The 15,964-nt window shown below is 36.9% G+C and overlaps 1 protein-coding gene across 2 annotated transcripts in view; it reads right to left on the bottom strand.

Annotated features, from left to right (window-relative positions):
- Positions 1-15,964, bottom strand: part of LOC149804925 (N-terminal kinase-like protein) — a 75,252-nt gene that overhangs the window by 29,185 nt on the left and 30,103 nt on the right. For both annotated transcript variants that reach the window (XM_089945942.1, XM_089945943.1), the window contains exons 8-11: positions 13,667-13,825; positions 10,794-10,901; positions 7,816-7,929; positions 5,940-6,032 (exon numbers count right to left, since the gene is read on the bottom strand). In XM_089945942.1, coding sequence (XP_089802068.1) covers positions 5,940-6,032; positions 7,816-7,929; positions 10,794-10,901; positions 13,667-13,825 — 474 coding nt within the window. The remainder of the gene's footprint in view (positions 1-5,939; positions 6,033-7,815; positions 7,930-10,793; positions 10,902-13,666; positions 13,826-15,964) is intronic.

Raw genomic sequence — 15,964 nt, 5'->3', positions numbered from 1 at the left:
CTGACGCAGGAATGATCATATCTTGGGCGTGATCATTATTGTTTGATTGAGGGGACTTGAAAAGGGGCGCCACTGTGCTAGTAACGTCATTTGTAAGGGACACATAAAAAGACAGCCAAGTGGGATCAAGTCCGCCACCGCCACACTGAATAATCCGAGGAGTTGCAAGAATTCTCTCACTGAAATCCACGTCCTGTTGGAAACGGACTCGACGAGTTTGACGATCCGGATTATGCGAGCGCGAGGAAGCCGTACCAGATTCAGATCGGTGAGAAACTCCATACCCAAATGGACAAAACACTGGGATGGACAGAGATCGGACTTTTTCCAGTTCACGAGAAAGCCTAGATGATCTAAAAGTGCTAAAAGATTGTTTCTGCGTTTGAGCAGAATAGAATTTACCATATGTTTCTGGAGAATGTCGTCCAAGTACACTGCTGTCCCTGTAGATGAAGTCGAGCGGAACGGGGTGACGACACAATCCATAACCTTGGTAAAAGCCCATGGGTTGATGTTGAGGCCAAAGGGTAGGACCTGGAACTAATAAACCGCATCGCGGTAAGCAAATCGGAGAAATTTCCGTGCCGCGGGGTGGATAGGGACGTGAAAATATGCGTCGGTCATATCTAGACTGATGGCATACTCGTCCCGCCGGATGGAAAGACGGATTGATCTCGCCGTTTCCATCTTGAATTTCGGTGGTAAAATGTATTGGTTGAAGCGACTCAGGTCGATGATCGGCCTCAACTTGCCTTTTGCCTTCTGGATAAGAAACAGCCTAGAATAAAACCCTGGCGATTGCATTTTTTCACAATCTCCACTGCCTGTTTTTCTATGAGCGACCGTATCTCCTGTTGTAGAAAGGTATCCTTCTTCCGATGGGACGGTAAGTCCATGAAGGAGGACAGGGGAGGGGGTTGGATAAATGAAATCCGAAGCCCCTCCGAAATGACCTGGATCACCCAATCGTTCTGAGGAAAAAAGGTGGTCCAGTGGTCCTGAAATTGCAGGAGGCGGCCGCCCACAGGTAGGCTGTCCATGGGTGGTGGGGAGGGTATGTCAACTTTTAGAGTTAGGAGGCTTGAAGACGAAGAAACTTTGTTTCTTACCGCCTCTGTATGGTTGCCTCCTAGCTTGATTGGACTGTTGTCTCCTGGCATTGGGTTGGGATCTATATTGCACATTTGATTGTAAGGATCCCTTGTCCCTGGTCCGCCAATCATCCCTCCGCTGTGGCAGGAGATTTTTTCTAAACAACTGTGAGGGTTGGGTGGAGAGTTGGAGGGGCAGTTCCTGAGCTGCTTGCTTCCGAACTTCTTCAATTTTTCCTCCAAAGAGTAAAGGCGACCCAAACGGAGTCATCTGTAAAGCCAGAGTATTATGGGGCTTGAGCGACGTGGACCGCAGACATGTGTCACGTCGTATCAGGTCTAAGTTGGCAGAAGCAGTCAATGCATTAGCCATGAAATGGTGAGCTGCCCTGTTAATAACTCTAGCAATCCGGGCCATCGCTTCCCAAGCGTGGTCATTGTCGGATTTTTCTGCGAGTCGGAAATTGGCTAATGAAGCTAAGTCTAACACTGAAGACGTAGCGACTACGTTCTGGACTAGCTTTGACGTGGCATGGAACACATTTTTGTCCACTTTGTAAAACAGTGGAGCGGACATGTGAACTGCTGCCATATTTTTGTCCAGGGCCGGAAGATCCGTACTGAAGGCGTCTGAATGAGTTCTGTACCAGCTACACAAGAATGTCGCTGGTACTTGGCTTTCTGAAAAGAACGCCTTAGCATTCCCCGGATCACCTATTCGTCCTGATAGACGATCATTGATCTCCTTAATTTTTGCCGACTGGGGAAGGAGCCAGAAGGACGGCGTCTCTTCCTCCGCGTCAAGATCTACAGACGCCTTAACTTTGTAGTCTTGAGTGGCGGTAGGAGGTGGAGGGCATTCGGAAGTTGCCAACACCCTATAAATTTCTTCACTGCCGCCTTGAAGCCAAACTCAGTCCATTCCATGGTTGGATCTGTGTACGGCTGATTTGCAGGAGTTTCGTCACCCTCACTGTGTGCCGAGTCATGTTCTGGAATAGCTTGCATTTCTGGATAGAGCATACCAGGTGGCACAGATGACATGATTCCGTCATCCTTGACACTGTCACTAACTCTCCCTTGTGGATAAGCCGTGAACATATGGATGGCCGGCCCTGCCGGCTGGTTTGTCTGGCTTGTGGTCAGCCTGAATGTTGGCGATGGTCCTGCTATCACCGGTACCAGCTGCTCCAATGGCCTGGCTGGACGGACAGATTTCTCACTAAAATCTCCGCCATAGTATTGGTATATTGCCGGCGGTACAGCTTGATGGACGGATTTATCACTAAGATCCCCGTAAATCATATCTGGTCGGACCGTTTTAGCAATAGGGTCCCCATGCTGGGACAGCTGGACGGCCGGTGACATAGAGGTTGTATAATGAAATGGATCCGATGGATCTGGTAAAAAACCCATGCGTCCTGACTTACAGGCCCGAAGGCCATGCTCGGACATGCAGGGGCACTTACGCCCACTGGGCAGCCTAAAATTGGGGGAATATTCCCCCAAAGAGTCAGAAAAAGCTGTGGAAGCAAGCGAGGGAAATAAGGGTAATATCTGGCCTGATGTCAATAGCTGCGTCGTTGTTTCCTGGACGAAACGACGCATCTGTTCAAAGGTGGTGTGTTGTACCCTGTCAACATTATTTTCCTCCACTGCCGCTGATGTTAATATGGCTGACGGTTGCAAACGACGAACTTTAGGTGGAGGGGGAACCCCAACATCCCCCACAAGACTCGCAATGGAGGCTGTCTTCAGATGTATACTGAGGACATCAATGCTATCTTTCTTCTACTTATTCCGTCTATCCCTCCCTTTTGCTGCCTTCTGGACTACATCAGCCCACATCTGCTCTGTCCAAGTATTACACACGCTGCATGGTATAGATCATGTACACTTGGTATATACAATACAAGAGTCATGGTTGTCTTCTTTTGCTTTGAACTTTTTGCATTTCATGCATTTGGTTGATATTTCTACTGAAACGACACAAGAAAAGAAAACAAAGCAGAAATTAGCAATTCAGCATGTTATTAATTCGCTAATACCACAACCGTTACTAACGGAGTAAGCGAAATTAGTCAGTGTCGCGTTAACTCTTAATTGACAACACGAGTTCAGCGATAGCGTGTGTAACATGGTCTTCAGTAGACGAAATCCGTAAGGGTGACAAAGTCACTCAATTTTGAAAAAATTGTTGAAATAATGTATATAACCTGTAGAAGAATGATTGTCCAATGCAATAAATCCAAATTTAACTTCGGATGGTCCAATTTAACGCTAAGATGGCTTGGATTGTTTGGAGGTATAATGTACGTGTTATCAGTACAAGTGAAGTTTAAAAACTAGTGACACCTGGCGGTGGCAAGGGGAGCTAAGGGGCAAGAGTTATTGCCCTTTGGTCTATATGAGATAGACAGAAAAGACGAATTTTCGTCTTTTAGTAGGGCTGGATTTGAGAGGTAGCAGGCTTATATCCCTAACGTTAATGTGATTAGGGAACATATTTGAAGGAGAAACTAAGAAGCATGACCAGATTGTAACCAGTGATTGTTTAAACAATGTCTGTTTTAGCTAGTCACCAATGGGGATGTTAATAATTAAATAAATACACTGGGATAAAATCATCCATACTTTTTGACATAACATATGGTAAATAAATTAAGTGTGTCATTAAGCCTCTTTGCTGTTTACCAATAATATGTAACAATCAGTTTATTGACTGCTGTACAAATACATTTGATTGATTTGTGGATAGTATAGGGCTTCATTTCAGAATAAAATGGGGACATCAATTATCAGCTCTTTAGCAGCTATAACAGCTGTAAAATATAACTTATAAAAATTACTGCCATTTAATTAGTTTACCATAATGCATTTAACTGCAACACCATCAAACAAGCGTAGACAAGTAGAGATACCAGCCAGCATAAAAAAGATTTGCCAGCAAAAAGATCACCCAAAAGCTACCATTCAGCATAAGATGTGTTTGACGTGTTAATTGTTTAAACTTATATTTACTCTACATGTATGTTATATTTACTGTACATGTACGTACAATCTTATGTTATAATGTAAAATAAACACAAGTCAATAGATGTATTTAATAATTTATTTCAACCATTATTGATTATACAATACATTTACAGCTAGCATATGCATGTACATGCACATGTATACAGTATGATGACATCGTAAAATAAAAATGTGCATGATTCAATTATCCAGAAAACTTGTTGATCCGGACATATTCATTGGGAATGAAGTTGTCTGGATTAATGAGGCTCCTCTGTAACAGATTTTGAGGACAGACTATACCCATCTCATAAGACATCCATATTTCCAATCACTCATCATCACATATTCACTGGGAAAGAAGGTGTCTGGATTAATGAGGCTCCTGTATAACAGATTTTGAGGTCAGACTATACCTATATCCATATTTCCAATCACCAATCGTCTAAAAGTCAACATTAAGGATGATTGCTTATTTGAGGCTTTGACTTTTTAAAAAGCTGATATTTTTTTTACACAGCTAAGGATCCATGCAATCCATTATCACTTAGAAATGTAATGCTTGAAATGCATTTTCTTATAATACTCTTTGCTGAATATCTATCCCCAAGTAATGGTCATTATATAAAAAGGTCTGGGACAAAGTACTTTGAAACCACTTGGCCATAACTTAATAACTGAAGGAATACTGAAATAATCATAAATTTGCACAGGCTGAAGAGATTACTAACTTGCCTTTTTAAATACACAAGGAAAAGAGAATTGTTGAGAGATAAAAGCTTATATTATCAATATGATAATACTTTTCAGACCTTTGTCCATTTTCCACAATAGAAAGTCTGCAAAACTGGTATGCAGCAGGTTGAAAATTGCTCGAGATTTCATAATGTTTCAAATTTTTCTGTCATTTTATCCATTTTGTCACAGGACTGTTATTGTAATTATTAAAACTGTATATTAATTTCTAATGTCATTATTTAAGAAATTAACCACAGCATTTTAATCCAATCTCACCCATAGTTCATAGTGCTACAATACACATAGGTAACAAGTGCTATAACATTAATGACAATGTAATGTGATGTCATAATGATGACAGTGTAATGACATCACACTGGTGACACTGTAATGTGATGTCACATCATAGACACTGTACAATAATGTCATACTGATCACAAGATAATATGATGTCACACTGACAATGCTGTAATGTAATGCCATATTGATGATGCTGTAATATGATGTCATACTGATGACACTGTAATGTGATGCCATACCAATGACACTGTAATGACATCACACTGATGACAATGCACTGTGATGTCATATAAATGACACTGTAATGTCATATTGATGACAGTGTAATGTCACACTGATGACACTAAGGAGATGTCACTCTGATGACACTGTAATGTGATGTCACGTCAATGACATGTGCAAAATGTCATAATGATCACAAGATAATATGATGTCACACTGACAATGCTGTAATGTAATGCCATATTGATGATGCTGTGATGTGATGTCATACTGATGACACTGTAATGTGATGTCATACTGATGACACTGTAATGTGATGTCACAAGGTAATGAGATGTCATACTGATGACACTGTAATGTGATGTCATACTGATGACACTGTAATGTGATGTCACAAGGTAATGAGATGTCATACTGATGACACTGTAATGAGATGATCACATCATTTTGAGTTGTACAGTGCAATAGTTGTCATCAGCACATTCATTAAAAATCTAACGATACAACATCTGAATTTTATTAGGTAAAAGATATTAAAATTTTATGAAAAACTTGTTGAAAACTAATATCTACCTGGTCATCTTTAGATTGAAGACGAGCAAAATGCTTCATTAATTCTTCATTAAGATTCTTGTAGTTTAATTTAGGAGCAACATACATCATGGCCTGCAAACAGACAAAATCAATTTAATGTGATCATACATCATGGCCTGCAAACAGACAAAATCGATTTAATGTGATCATACATCATGGCCTGCAAACAGACAAAATAGATTTAATGTGATCATACATCATGGCCTGCAAACAGACAAAATCGATTTAATGTGATCATACATCATGGCCTGCAAACAGACAAAATAGATTTAATGTGATCATACATCATGGCCTGCAAACAGACAAAACAGATTTAATGTGATCATACATCATGGCCTGCAAACAGACAAAATAGATTTAATGTGATCATACATCATGGCCTGCAAACACAAAAAATAGATTTAATGTGATCATGAAAAGGTAATATAAGTGTATGAATTAAAATACAGGATGAGGATATTGAATGGTGTGTGTGTGTGTGTGTGTGTGTGTGTGTGATTTAGATTTTTAACATAGCTTTAAGAAAAAAAATGTTAACATCAAGCCTTACAAGATGAAAGATAAAACAAATATTTTAAACTTCTTTAATATGTACTTAATATAATTGATAAAGGGCAAATATATAAAATCCTAAATATACTAGGTCAGAATTTGCTATTAAAACCATATTCTTTAAAAGTCAACGATTTTTTCTGACAGTAAATCATCAGAAAGTTTTTTTAGTTCACACCTAAAACTTGCAGTCTCACAAGATGGAAGTTGATACAGATTGACAGGAATATGTTCCAATGACACTGGACATGAAAAGAGTATGCATGCTTTTGGGGGTATGGACAAGTCTTGTATGTGTGTCAAAACAATACCACCTCATCTCTGTGACTTCATCTATACCACACCCCAATTATGTGAGTTAACAAAGCTTGTTTAAAATTTATGCATACATTAGCTTCCAATAAATATGAACTACCTGAGACATCGTTTTCTTGATTAAAATTTGGACTATCAATTAGAAATTAACAGTGATAGCTATTATGTGCAATTGAACTTTAAGCTTTCGTAGCAATAAACTATATATCAAAACATTATGACTGGTTTAATTCTCTGATACATTAGCCATATACTGTAAATAATCAGATATTAACAAATGTAACATTGCAGCAAATTTAGCAAGTGAAAGATTTTTAAAAAATTGTTATGCATGTTGAAGAATGGTACTGGACCCTGGTTAGATTTTACATACTACCATTTTATAAACAATGAGTACCAGATATATCCACTTAAAGGTAGATTCCAACTGCTAATTGCACAAACCCATATCTCCCATCACATACTGCACTGGCAGATCTGGGTCTATGCAGTTTGCTAGGAGTAATCAGTATGACAAACAACACAGACCCTGATCTACCAGCACAGTATGCAACAGCAGAACAGGGTCTATGCTGTTTGCATTTAAACTCAGCTGATAAGCTAGTAGATGGACCTGTGGATGTTTTTTGCAATAGTATTACTACTTATATATTGTCTATAATTTGTTTTTAATCATTCATCACTGTTACGTGTAGTTTGATAATCATATTATGACCGTTGGGTACTAGTTCTTCAAAATGTCCACAAAAAGTGTACCAAAGTCCTCTAAACCTCTGTCAAATTATTTTTTACTAATGAACACTTTCCGAGTGAGAAATCACTGCTGTATACTTTTTGACTAAAGCTTTTGTACAGGTAAGCAAAAAAGCTCCATCTAAAATAACTACCCATCTATACTATGAAGTGTCCGTAGAATGACTTCATTATTAAATGCAGCTATGGTAACAAAGTTCCTACTGCCGTTTGAAAACATGGTAAAATAAATTACCTTTACAGATTCCTCTCTGATAATTGGGTTAACGTCAGAGAATCCTGTAACAACATTCGGAAAAATCTGATCATTGACTGTTGAAACCTGAAGGTGCTCAATAAAGGAGTCAATCTGAAAAGAGAAAAGACATACGATGTTACATGTATACTTCATAGGACATTTAAATATGACAAAGATTGATCTCACCAATCTATTGCCAATAAATCCTTGGATTAATCTTAATGGCAGCAAGGCAATCAGCAAAATAGCAATCCTCAAAGGGATTGACAGATGTCATAAGAAGTATTTTGGTGAGAACCCTATGTCGATATAACCATCAAATATAGAGGGGCAGTAATTACAGGATTTTAAAGATGGCCAACACAGTTCATGTAAGATCAACATCATTTTCCAATAAGACCAGATACCATAAGAAATGTTCAATGTCAATAATACTTTGCATTTATGGTGAAGAATACACAGGTTTATCTAGCGCTGAGCTAATTTTCATGGGTGCTGCCATTCTCTGTCATGTGGTACATCATCCATTACATTCCTGTGAATTCCTGTCGCAGTATCAGCTGTTATGTCTTTACATTTAGTGTTTCTCAACTGTACTTTTATTGTTGTTTTTATGATGGATATAAAAGTAAAGTATAAAACAGGTATTGAAACTTCAAGTGCAGTCAGTGGATGTACAAAATGCTCAAGAAAAATATATAGATGGTAAGAATCCTTATGGGTAAAACAAATTCACAGTGAATGCGCATGTTTTGTTCCTTACAAATTTCACATAATGCCATCAGCTGGGCCTTAAAAAACTCAAGTGGATGAAAGCTTTAAGCAGAAAAATACTAAGAAACAAGTTTTTTGTTTGTTCAGAACATTTTTAGACGAAAGGCCCACCGAAAGAAATCTATTTCCAAAGCTTAAATTGGGATAGGAAAATAACCTAACTCGCAGCAGGCACAAGATTTTTGTCCTTTCCCCAGCATACATGTACACCAATCATTTTTAATAACCCCCTCCATTGTACAAATAATGAAAGCTTCATTTACTTTATTTACTGATTGTGATAAGCGTATTTCTCTTTTTATGATAATTTTATTCTCCAAAGTCGATGTATTGTGCAAAATTGTATCGACATTTCCACTCTGGAAGTAGTTATAACTTTTGTAAGCTTTTAAAGCTCTTCATTTCTTTTTCCAGCTACTGCTTTCGATGGGATTAAATAGTTGTAAAAGTTGTCGTACATGACATTAGGCCACTGTCTCATGTCGCCAGTCCACTTATATTGCAAAATATGTCAGGCAATAAAAATCACACTTCAGACATTTTACTTTTCACTGTAAGTTTCAGTTTGTTTACAGTCCTTCACAGCAATGTAATGGCAGATGCAACAGTGGTGTTCCTAGTGGACTCAATTGATTCAAAGAGTGATAAATGACAAAAATCTGTCTACAGATAGCTACACAAATATTTTCAAGATGGCTGCTATGGTGACCATATCTGAGGTCAGATGGGCACCATTATCATTCAGGACCAACTAGATATCTTACTTAGTCCTCTGGTCAAAAACCCCATTTTGATCTGACTTTCCATTTAGGAGGAGTAGCAATTACAAGATTTTCAAGATGGCTGCTATGGTGGTCACACTGGACACATAACCAACTAGCATCCCTGGTAACAAAGTGATGTAAGGCATTTGCTTTAGATCACTGATATTTCCCCTCTGTCTACATGGGTTGAGTCTTGGCTCAGCCAATGTGGGTATGGGAGAAAGCTTGCCAGTCGCTTCCCATTGATCTTCCTGGAATTTTCCCAGGTTCCTCCTCCTCCATGTAAATTGTCTGCCATGTATAGCCTATCATCTGCTAAAAAAAGCAATAACCCATAAAAGCCAAGAACTGACATTATAATAAGTTCTCTCATTAACATCCAGTGTCAATATGACTTTCCATCTTGGATGGGTAGCAATAAGATTTTCAGCATTGCCATTGAAGTGGCCATATTGGATATAAGATCAGAACAATATTTATTTAAGACCAGCTACATGTTCTTCCAGCAAGTGAACCCCCATGCTATGACTTTCAAGTCTTGAGCAGAAACAACAAGATTTTCAAGATGGTTACTGTAGTGCCATATAGGATGTCAAAATGACAATATTTTCATTTAGACTCGACTAAACATCATCAGAAGTCATTCAATGAAAACTCCATATTGAATGACCCATCTGTTCATGTGAAGTAGAGGTAACAAGATTTTCAAGATGGCCAATATGGTGGACATATTGGTTGTCGAAATGAAACCATTTTCATTTAGGACCAACTAGACACAGTAAGAAATCTTCTGGTGAAAATCCCATACCAATATGGCTTCCCACTCATGAAATGTACCTTTCAAGATGGCTGCCATGCTAGCCATACTGGATGTCAGATCGGCACCATTTTCAATTAGGACCAACTAGACATCATAAGAAATCTTTTTGTGAAAACTCCATGTGTCTGTGACAATCTATGCACGATGAGTAGTGATAAAAGATTTTCAAGATGGCTGCTGCAGTGGCCATACTGGATTTCTGAGCAGCACCATTCTTTTTAGGGCCACTTACACCTTGGGATATCTGTGTACACAATTTCATGAGAATCCTCCAAAACAGTTTAGGAGTACTGTAACAAACTTATACTAACAGACTAACAGATGTGGGATGATGAACGATGGATTAAGACTAATTTTTATCTTTCTGGGATTGCTAGAGTAAAGAGGCACCAACTAAACCTCAATATGAATGTGCAAGTTTAAGTTTCAAGACAATCCTCCTGATGGTCTAGAGAAGCAATAACAAGCATCTGATTAATGGATGGATGACAGACAACATCCCATGGCACTCTCGTTTTTTTTTTTAAAACTTCCATTCAAAATATCTCTTGATGGTTTTAATGTTGCAAAAATGGAATAAAATGAGTTACAGGCATTCCAATACACTAATATCCTACCTGCTGTAAAAGTTTTACTCTTGTATTTCTGTCAGTGGAAGAGAATAGCTTAACTACACATGGGACTATCTTTTTCTGGTATTCGTCTGCCTCTAGCAGTTTTCCAACCTGTAAATAAGACAAAGAAATAGTGTTATAATACTGTATTTTACACACTGTGTGCAGAACCTTTCACAATGATTTGCCTAAATTTGGCACAAAAGTGTACATTCCACTGGAAATAATAATGAACTAAATGTGCATGTATATTAAAAACATCATAAGGTGGACAAGAGAGCTTTCATACATTGATACACATGGCTCCATTTTACCCCTTTTCTTTATTTCTCAACAGGTTATAATGGTGATTATACATATTTTTAAGCAAATGATTATTTCAACTGTAAACAGGAAACTCTATGCTAAAGCAACCAATTTTTTCATATCTTTTTTAATAATTTTAGTTTCATGACAAAAGTTCACAAACAACTTTGAAAGAGAATACAATGACGCCATCCATCACAAATCCAACAATGAATTTAACATTTAGCTTGACACATTATATTTACAATGACGAAGTTATCTGATTCACATTTTTACTTTTTTAGATGTACATGATGTAAATAGTGCATAGAGCACATACATTTTCAACACATGACCTTGTCCAATACAAAATCAGTATACTCTAGCATACCAATGTCAGATTTTCACAACGAGGTTTTAAATGAAGTCAACATCACTTGAGCAATAAACATTGATTCCTACATCATTGAAATTCCAGGCAACTATGGTGCAATTAATAATCCTCAAATCAGAGATGACTGTGCCTACTGATATATGATAATTCCCAAATTCAAAATGACTATTATTTTTGGTATTTTTTATAATCCCCCCATCTGAGATGACTGTGACTTGATATTTGATAATCACGAAATTAGAAATGATGGTGTCTATTGCCATTTGATAATCTCCAAATCAGAGATGACTGTGCCTATTAACATTTGATAATTACCAAATCAGAGATCATTCTGACTATTGATATTTGATAATCTCCAAATCAGATATGATAGGACTATTGATAGTTGATAATCCCCAAATCAGAGATGAATGTAACTACTGATTTTTAGAGTACTTTCTAAAAAGTTAACAGATTTTACTTTGAAAATTTTACTACTCCACAAGAGAGTAATTTTCGTTCCTTCTAAATATGTTGCAAATAAACACATTAAAGATAATAAAGTTATCTGAACTGTCACAAATAATGTAATACAAGAAGATTCCAAAGTCAACCGCAAAGTTATTGGTACAATGGTAACACACATCATGTTTCCACACACAAGAAACTTGATTTGGTGACCAAATGTATGTGAGAAACAACAAAAACAACATTTAATACTGAGGTTAATCTAACATATGGAAGGACACACAAGAACGTCAAAATGATTGCAATATCATGCTACTGTCAATGTGGACTTGACAAAATTTGGCTGACGTATCAAACCATCTGTGAACTATAACACCTTACTGTCAGACAAGCTTATCACCCTAAACATTTGTACTGAACATATCACACACAGTTCATCTTGAGAGCTGAATGCAGACCTGAAATTCTGAAAAAGCAACAATTACTATACAGCTGGCAGCATTTAAGTGACATAAGGGGATTCATCAAAGGCTTTTTTCTACAAACCCAACCTCCCCAATCTTTGCAGCTTACATATACCCTAATGTGTAGTCTTAATCAACAAAGGCAAATGTTGACAAAAACTGAAAAAATTAGTGATATGAAAATCCAATCAGTTATTTACATTGCATACAAACATGCATACAAACATTTACTTGGCTATCTCAAGTTGCTTTTGCTAACTCAAGCTAACAAGGTTCTTGCATAAGAAGTCTTTGCTCAAAAAAGTTTTAAAAATATGTAAAAGAAATTGAAAACTTGCCATAATGGTTTGAAAATATAACCAGATATTCTACACACAAATATAAATATACCTACAACATGTTATTTGCTTGGCTTCAATTTTTTTTGCTTTAATAGTCATTCTAACAAAATTTCTATCTCATGAAATTTTCAAGTCCAAAAGGTTATAAAATGTGTACAAAACCTTAAATTCCAATGCGGTCATCAACATGTCCATACATATAGACTTAGAAACTTTTACTGTCTGCTTCTTGTATAATTGTTTTAATTTGATTTTGCAAATAAGTCTAAATCTGGTTCAATAAGGTATGTTGCTGTTGTTGATGTCGTGGGGTTTAACACCATTTTTTCAGCACACGATAGGCTATGCATGGTGGCCAGTATTAATGGTGGAGAAGAACCAGGGAAAACCCTGGGAAGAACCACCTACCCACATGAGAAGCTACGCAGAGGTGAGATGGCAGTGATCCGTAACGGAGAGCACTTTAGACCACTCTGCCACTCTGGGCCCCAATATGGTATATAAATTTATTTTTTAAAAACACTGCTGTGATGGTCAGAAAATCTAATCAGGTCATCTACATACGAATACAAATTTTCCAAACAAATTTTGTCTACCTCAAATAGTTTCTGCTCAACTACACTATCTTGGGTTTTGTTAAATGACAAAAGTATTGGTCCAAATTGGTGTATTAAATTTTTCTAATAAAAACTTCTGTAATGACCTCAAAGTCTAATCTGGTCATCTACATATATGGTTCTAAGTTAAGAAACATTTGCACAATTATGCTGAAACAAATTTGGGACAGACACATTGTGTGGATGAGAGATGGACAGCAGCAAAACAATATGCTTCATTCTGCTACTGCAGTGTGGACATAACAAAAGGTGGAAAACAAAGGATAAACGAACACTGACACAATACATGTATGACAACAATGAATCCATAACAGATATTCAACACAACCTTCAGTAATGGTGCTAGAACAAGAGCACCAGCATTGCTAAAGTCAAATGCATTCAATAACTGTGGTAAGATCTTGTGTTTGCAGAACTGTTGTGGTAATGAATCTAGTGAACTGGTCAGACTACTGAAGAACTTGACTTTTTCTTCCATGTCCTTTATCTGAAATTGAAAACAAATATCAGTAGATAAAAAAATATTTTTGTGGAAAACATATTAAAAAACTCAATCTAATTATCATTTTAAACTTTCTAAGATATATTTATCATCACTTTCATAAGTAACTTAATTTGGCCCTCTGTATGATTGAACCTGTGAGGATAATATAAAGCTACATCACAATTCAGTGTTTCTGCCAAACATTTATGGAACATATACTATCTGTCAAATAAGTATTTTGATCTATGATAAGCTTTTGGTGCTTAAACTTCAATGTATTTTCATGGATGAATAGAAATACAATATCTTTGCAGAGCTGCGAGTTAAATGGAGTCCAATCATTTAGAGTCAATGTTTAATTTGCAGGTAAAAATTGCATCATTATTACATTATGACACCATCCATATGACATCACTTTTTACCTAGATGTATCATAATGCCATGAACTCTGGGAGTGAATGGATGTAAAATAACGTGGTTACAACTACTTCTGTCTTATTAAATAATCACAAGAAATATTAAGATTCGATATAAAAGTCCTACGAAAAGAGAATTATAAAGTCAATGAAAAGTATATGTGTCCTTTGCTGCACCTTCAATGTCCCTACATTTATGATCATCTTGGATGAAGTTTAATGTCCCCCTACTATAATAATCAAGATATGAAGTGTGAGGGAGACATTTCATGTCCCCACTATAATGATCAAACTATGAAGTGTAAGGGAGACTTTCACGTCCCCACTAAAATGATCAAGGTATGGGGATTCACTATAAATTAATGGAAACACTTTGAGAATTCCCATCTGCTCACTCAAGATGCAACACTGTTTAATGATTTACAACCTGCTATAAATTGGCTCTGCAACTTTCTGCAAGTCAGCCTGATCAAATGTACACACCTTTATATTATCCTTTGAACAGACTCTATGATCTTCAACCTGTGCAAATTTTATGAATTTTAAAATAACCATTGAGTTATTATATTATGGACAATGAGTATCAGGGAATTTATCCTCCATACTTTTATTCTACAGGTTCTTATTTAGATATGATTAGCACAAGGAAATACACACCAACTATAAAAACAAAATTAAGGTGATTTTGGGACTGGACGGTTCTTTAGCTATGCTAAAATGTAATTTTTAATGATGTTAAATACTACATTTCCAAAAAACCTAAAACTTGCAATTTATTTTCTTTTCAGCATGGAAATACTATGAACCTCTAAATTTACCAGATTCCTTCGTACTTAACTGAACAATTAAATAAAAGGAATACATCATACCATATTTACCATATATGCTGGGACACGGTATTTGTTGGGACACCATAAATTAATTTCAAAAGTATTTTTTTGTGCACTGTATGTACCTGGGTCAATTCATTGTTTTAGCCCAGAAGTGCTCGAAGTAGGAAGTTCTGTACAAGGTAATAGAAATATAATTCTATTAATGTCAATTTTGAAGTTTTGATACATTTGCCTCAATCGTGATGAAGAGCACACCAATGTCATGTGAACTTGATCCAATTCCAACATCACTGCTGCTTGAGTGCTTAGATCCAGTATTGCCTTCACTAACTGATGTTATTAATACCTCTCTCTCATCTGGGGAATTCCCATCATTTTTTCAAAACTGCCATTGTAAAGCCTCTGCTGAAGAAACTAACACTCGATCATAACGATTTAAAGAACTATACCACCCAGTTTCTAATCTCCCATTCATACAAAAAATCTTAGAAAAGGTTGTTCTATCCCAGCTTGTACCTCATCTGAATTCAAACAGTCTTTTAGCAAAGTACACTCTGCATATCGCCCTTGCCACAGTACTGAAACTACTATTCTAAAAGTAGTTAATGACATACTCTCTGCTTTGGATAGCGGAAAGATTACAGTCCTCACCCTCCTTGATTTGTCTGCAGCATTTGACACAATATAATATGATATATTAGTTCACCATCTCCAGTATGTATTTGGCATTCATTATACAGCCTTACTGTGGTTCAAGTCCTACTTGGTCAACAGATAGTTGTCTGCAAATGGAATACACTCCAGCCCAGTTGATCTATGTTGTGGTGTTCCACAGGGGTCTGTTCTTGGACCTGTTCTCTTCATTCTACACACTCAGCCTCTCTCAAGTGTCA

This window comes from Sinohyriopsis cumingii, chromosome 2, assembly GCF_028554795.1.
Source record: "Sinohyriopsis cumingii isolate HCF-2022 chromosome 2, ASM2855479v2, whole genome shotgun sequence".
Classification (NCBI taxonomy): domain Eukaryota; kingdom Metazoa; phylum Mollusca; class Bivalvia; order Unionida; family Unionidae; genus Sinohyriopsis; species Sinohyriopsis cumingii.
The sequence above is the reverse complement of the archived record's forward strand: the minus strand, read 5'-3'. Positions and strand labels throughout refer to the sequence as shown.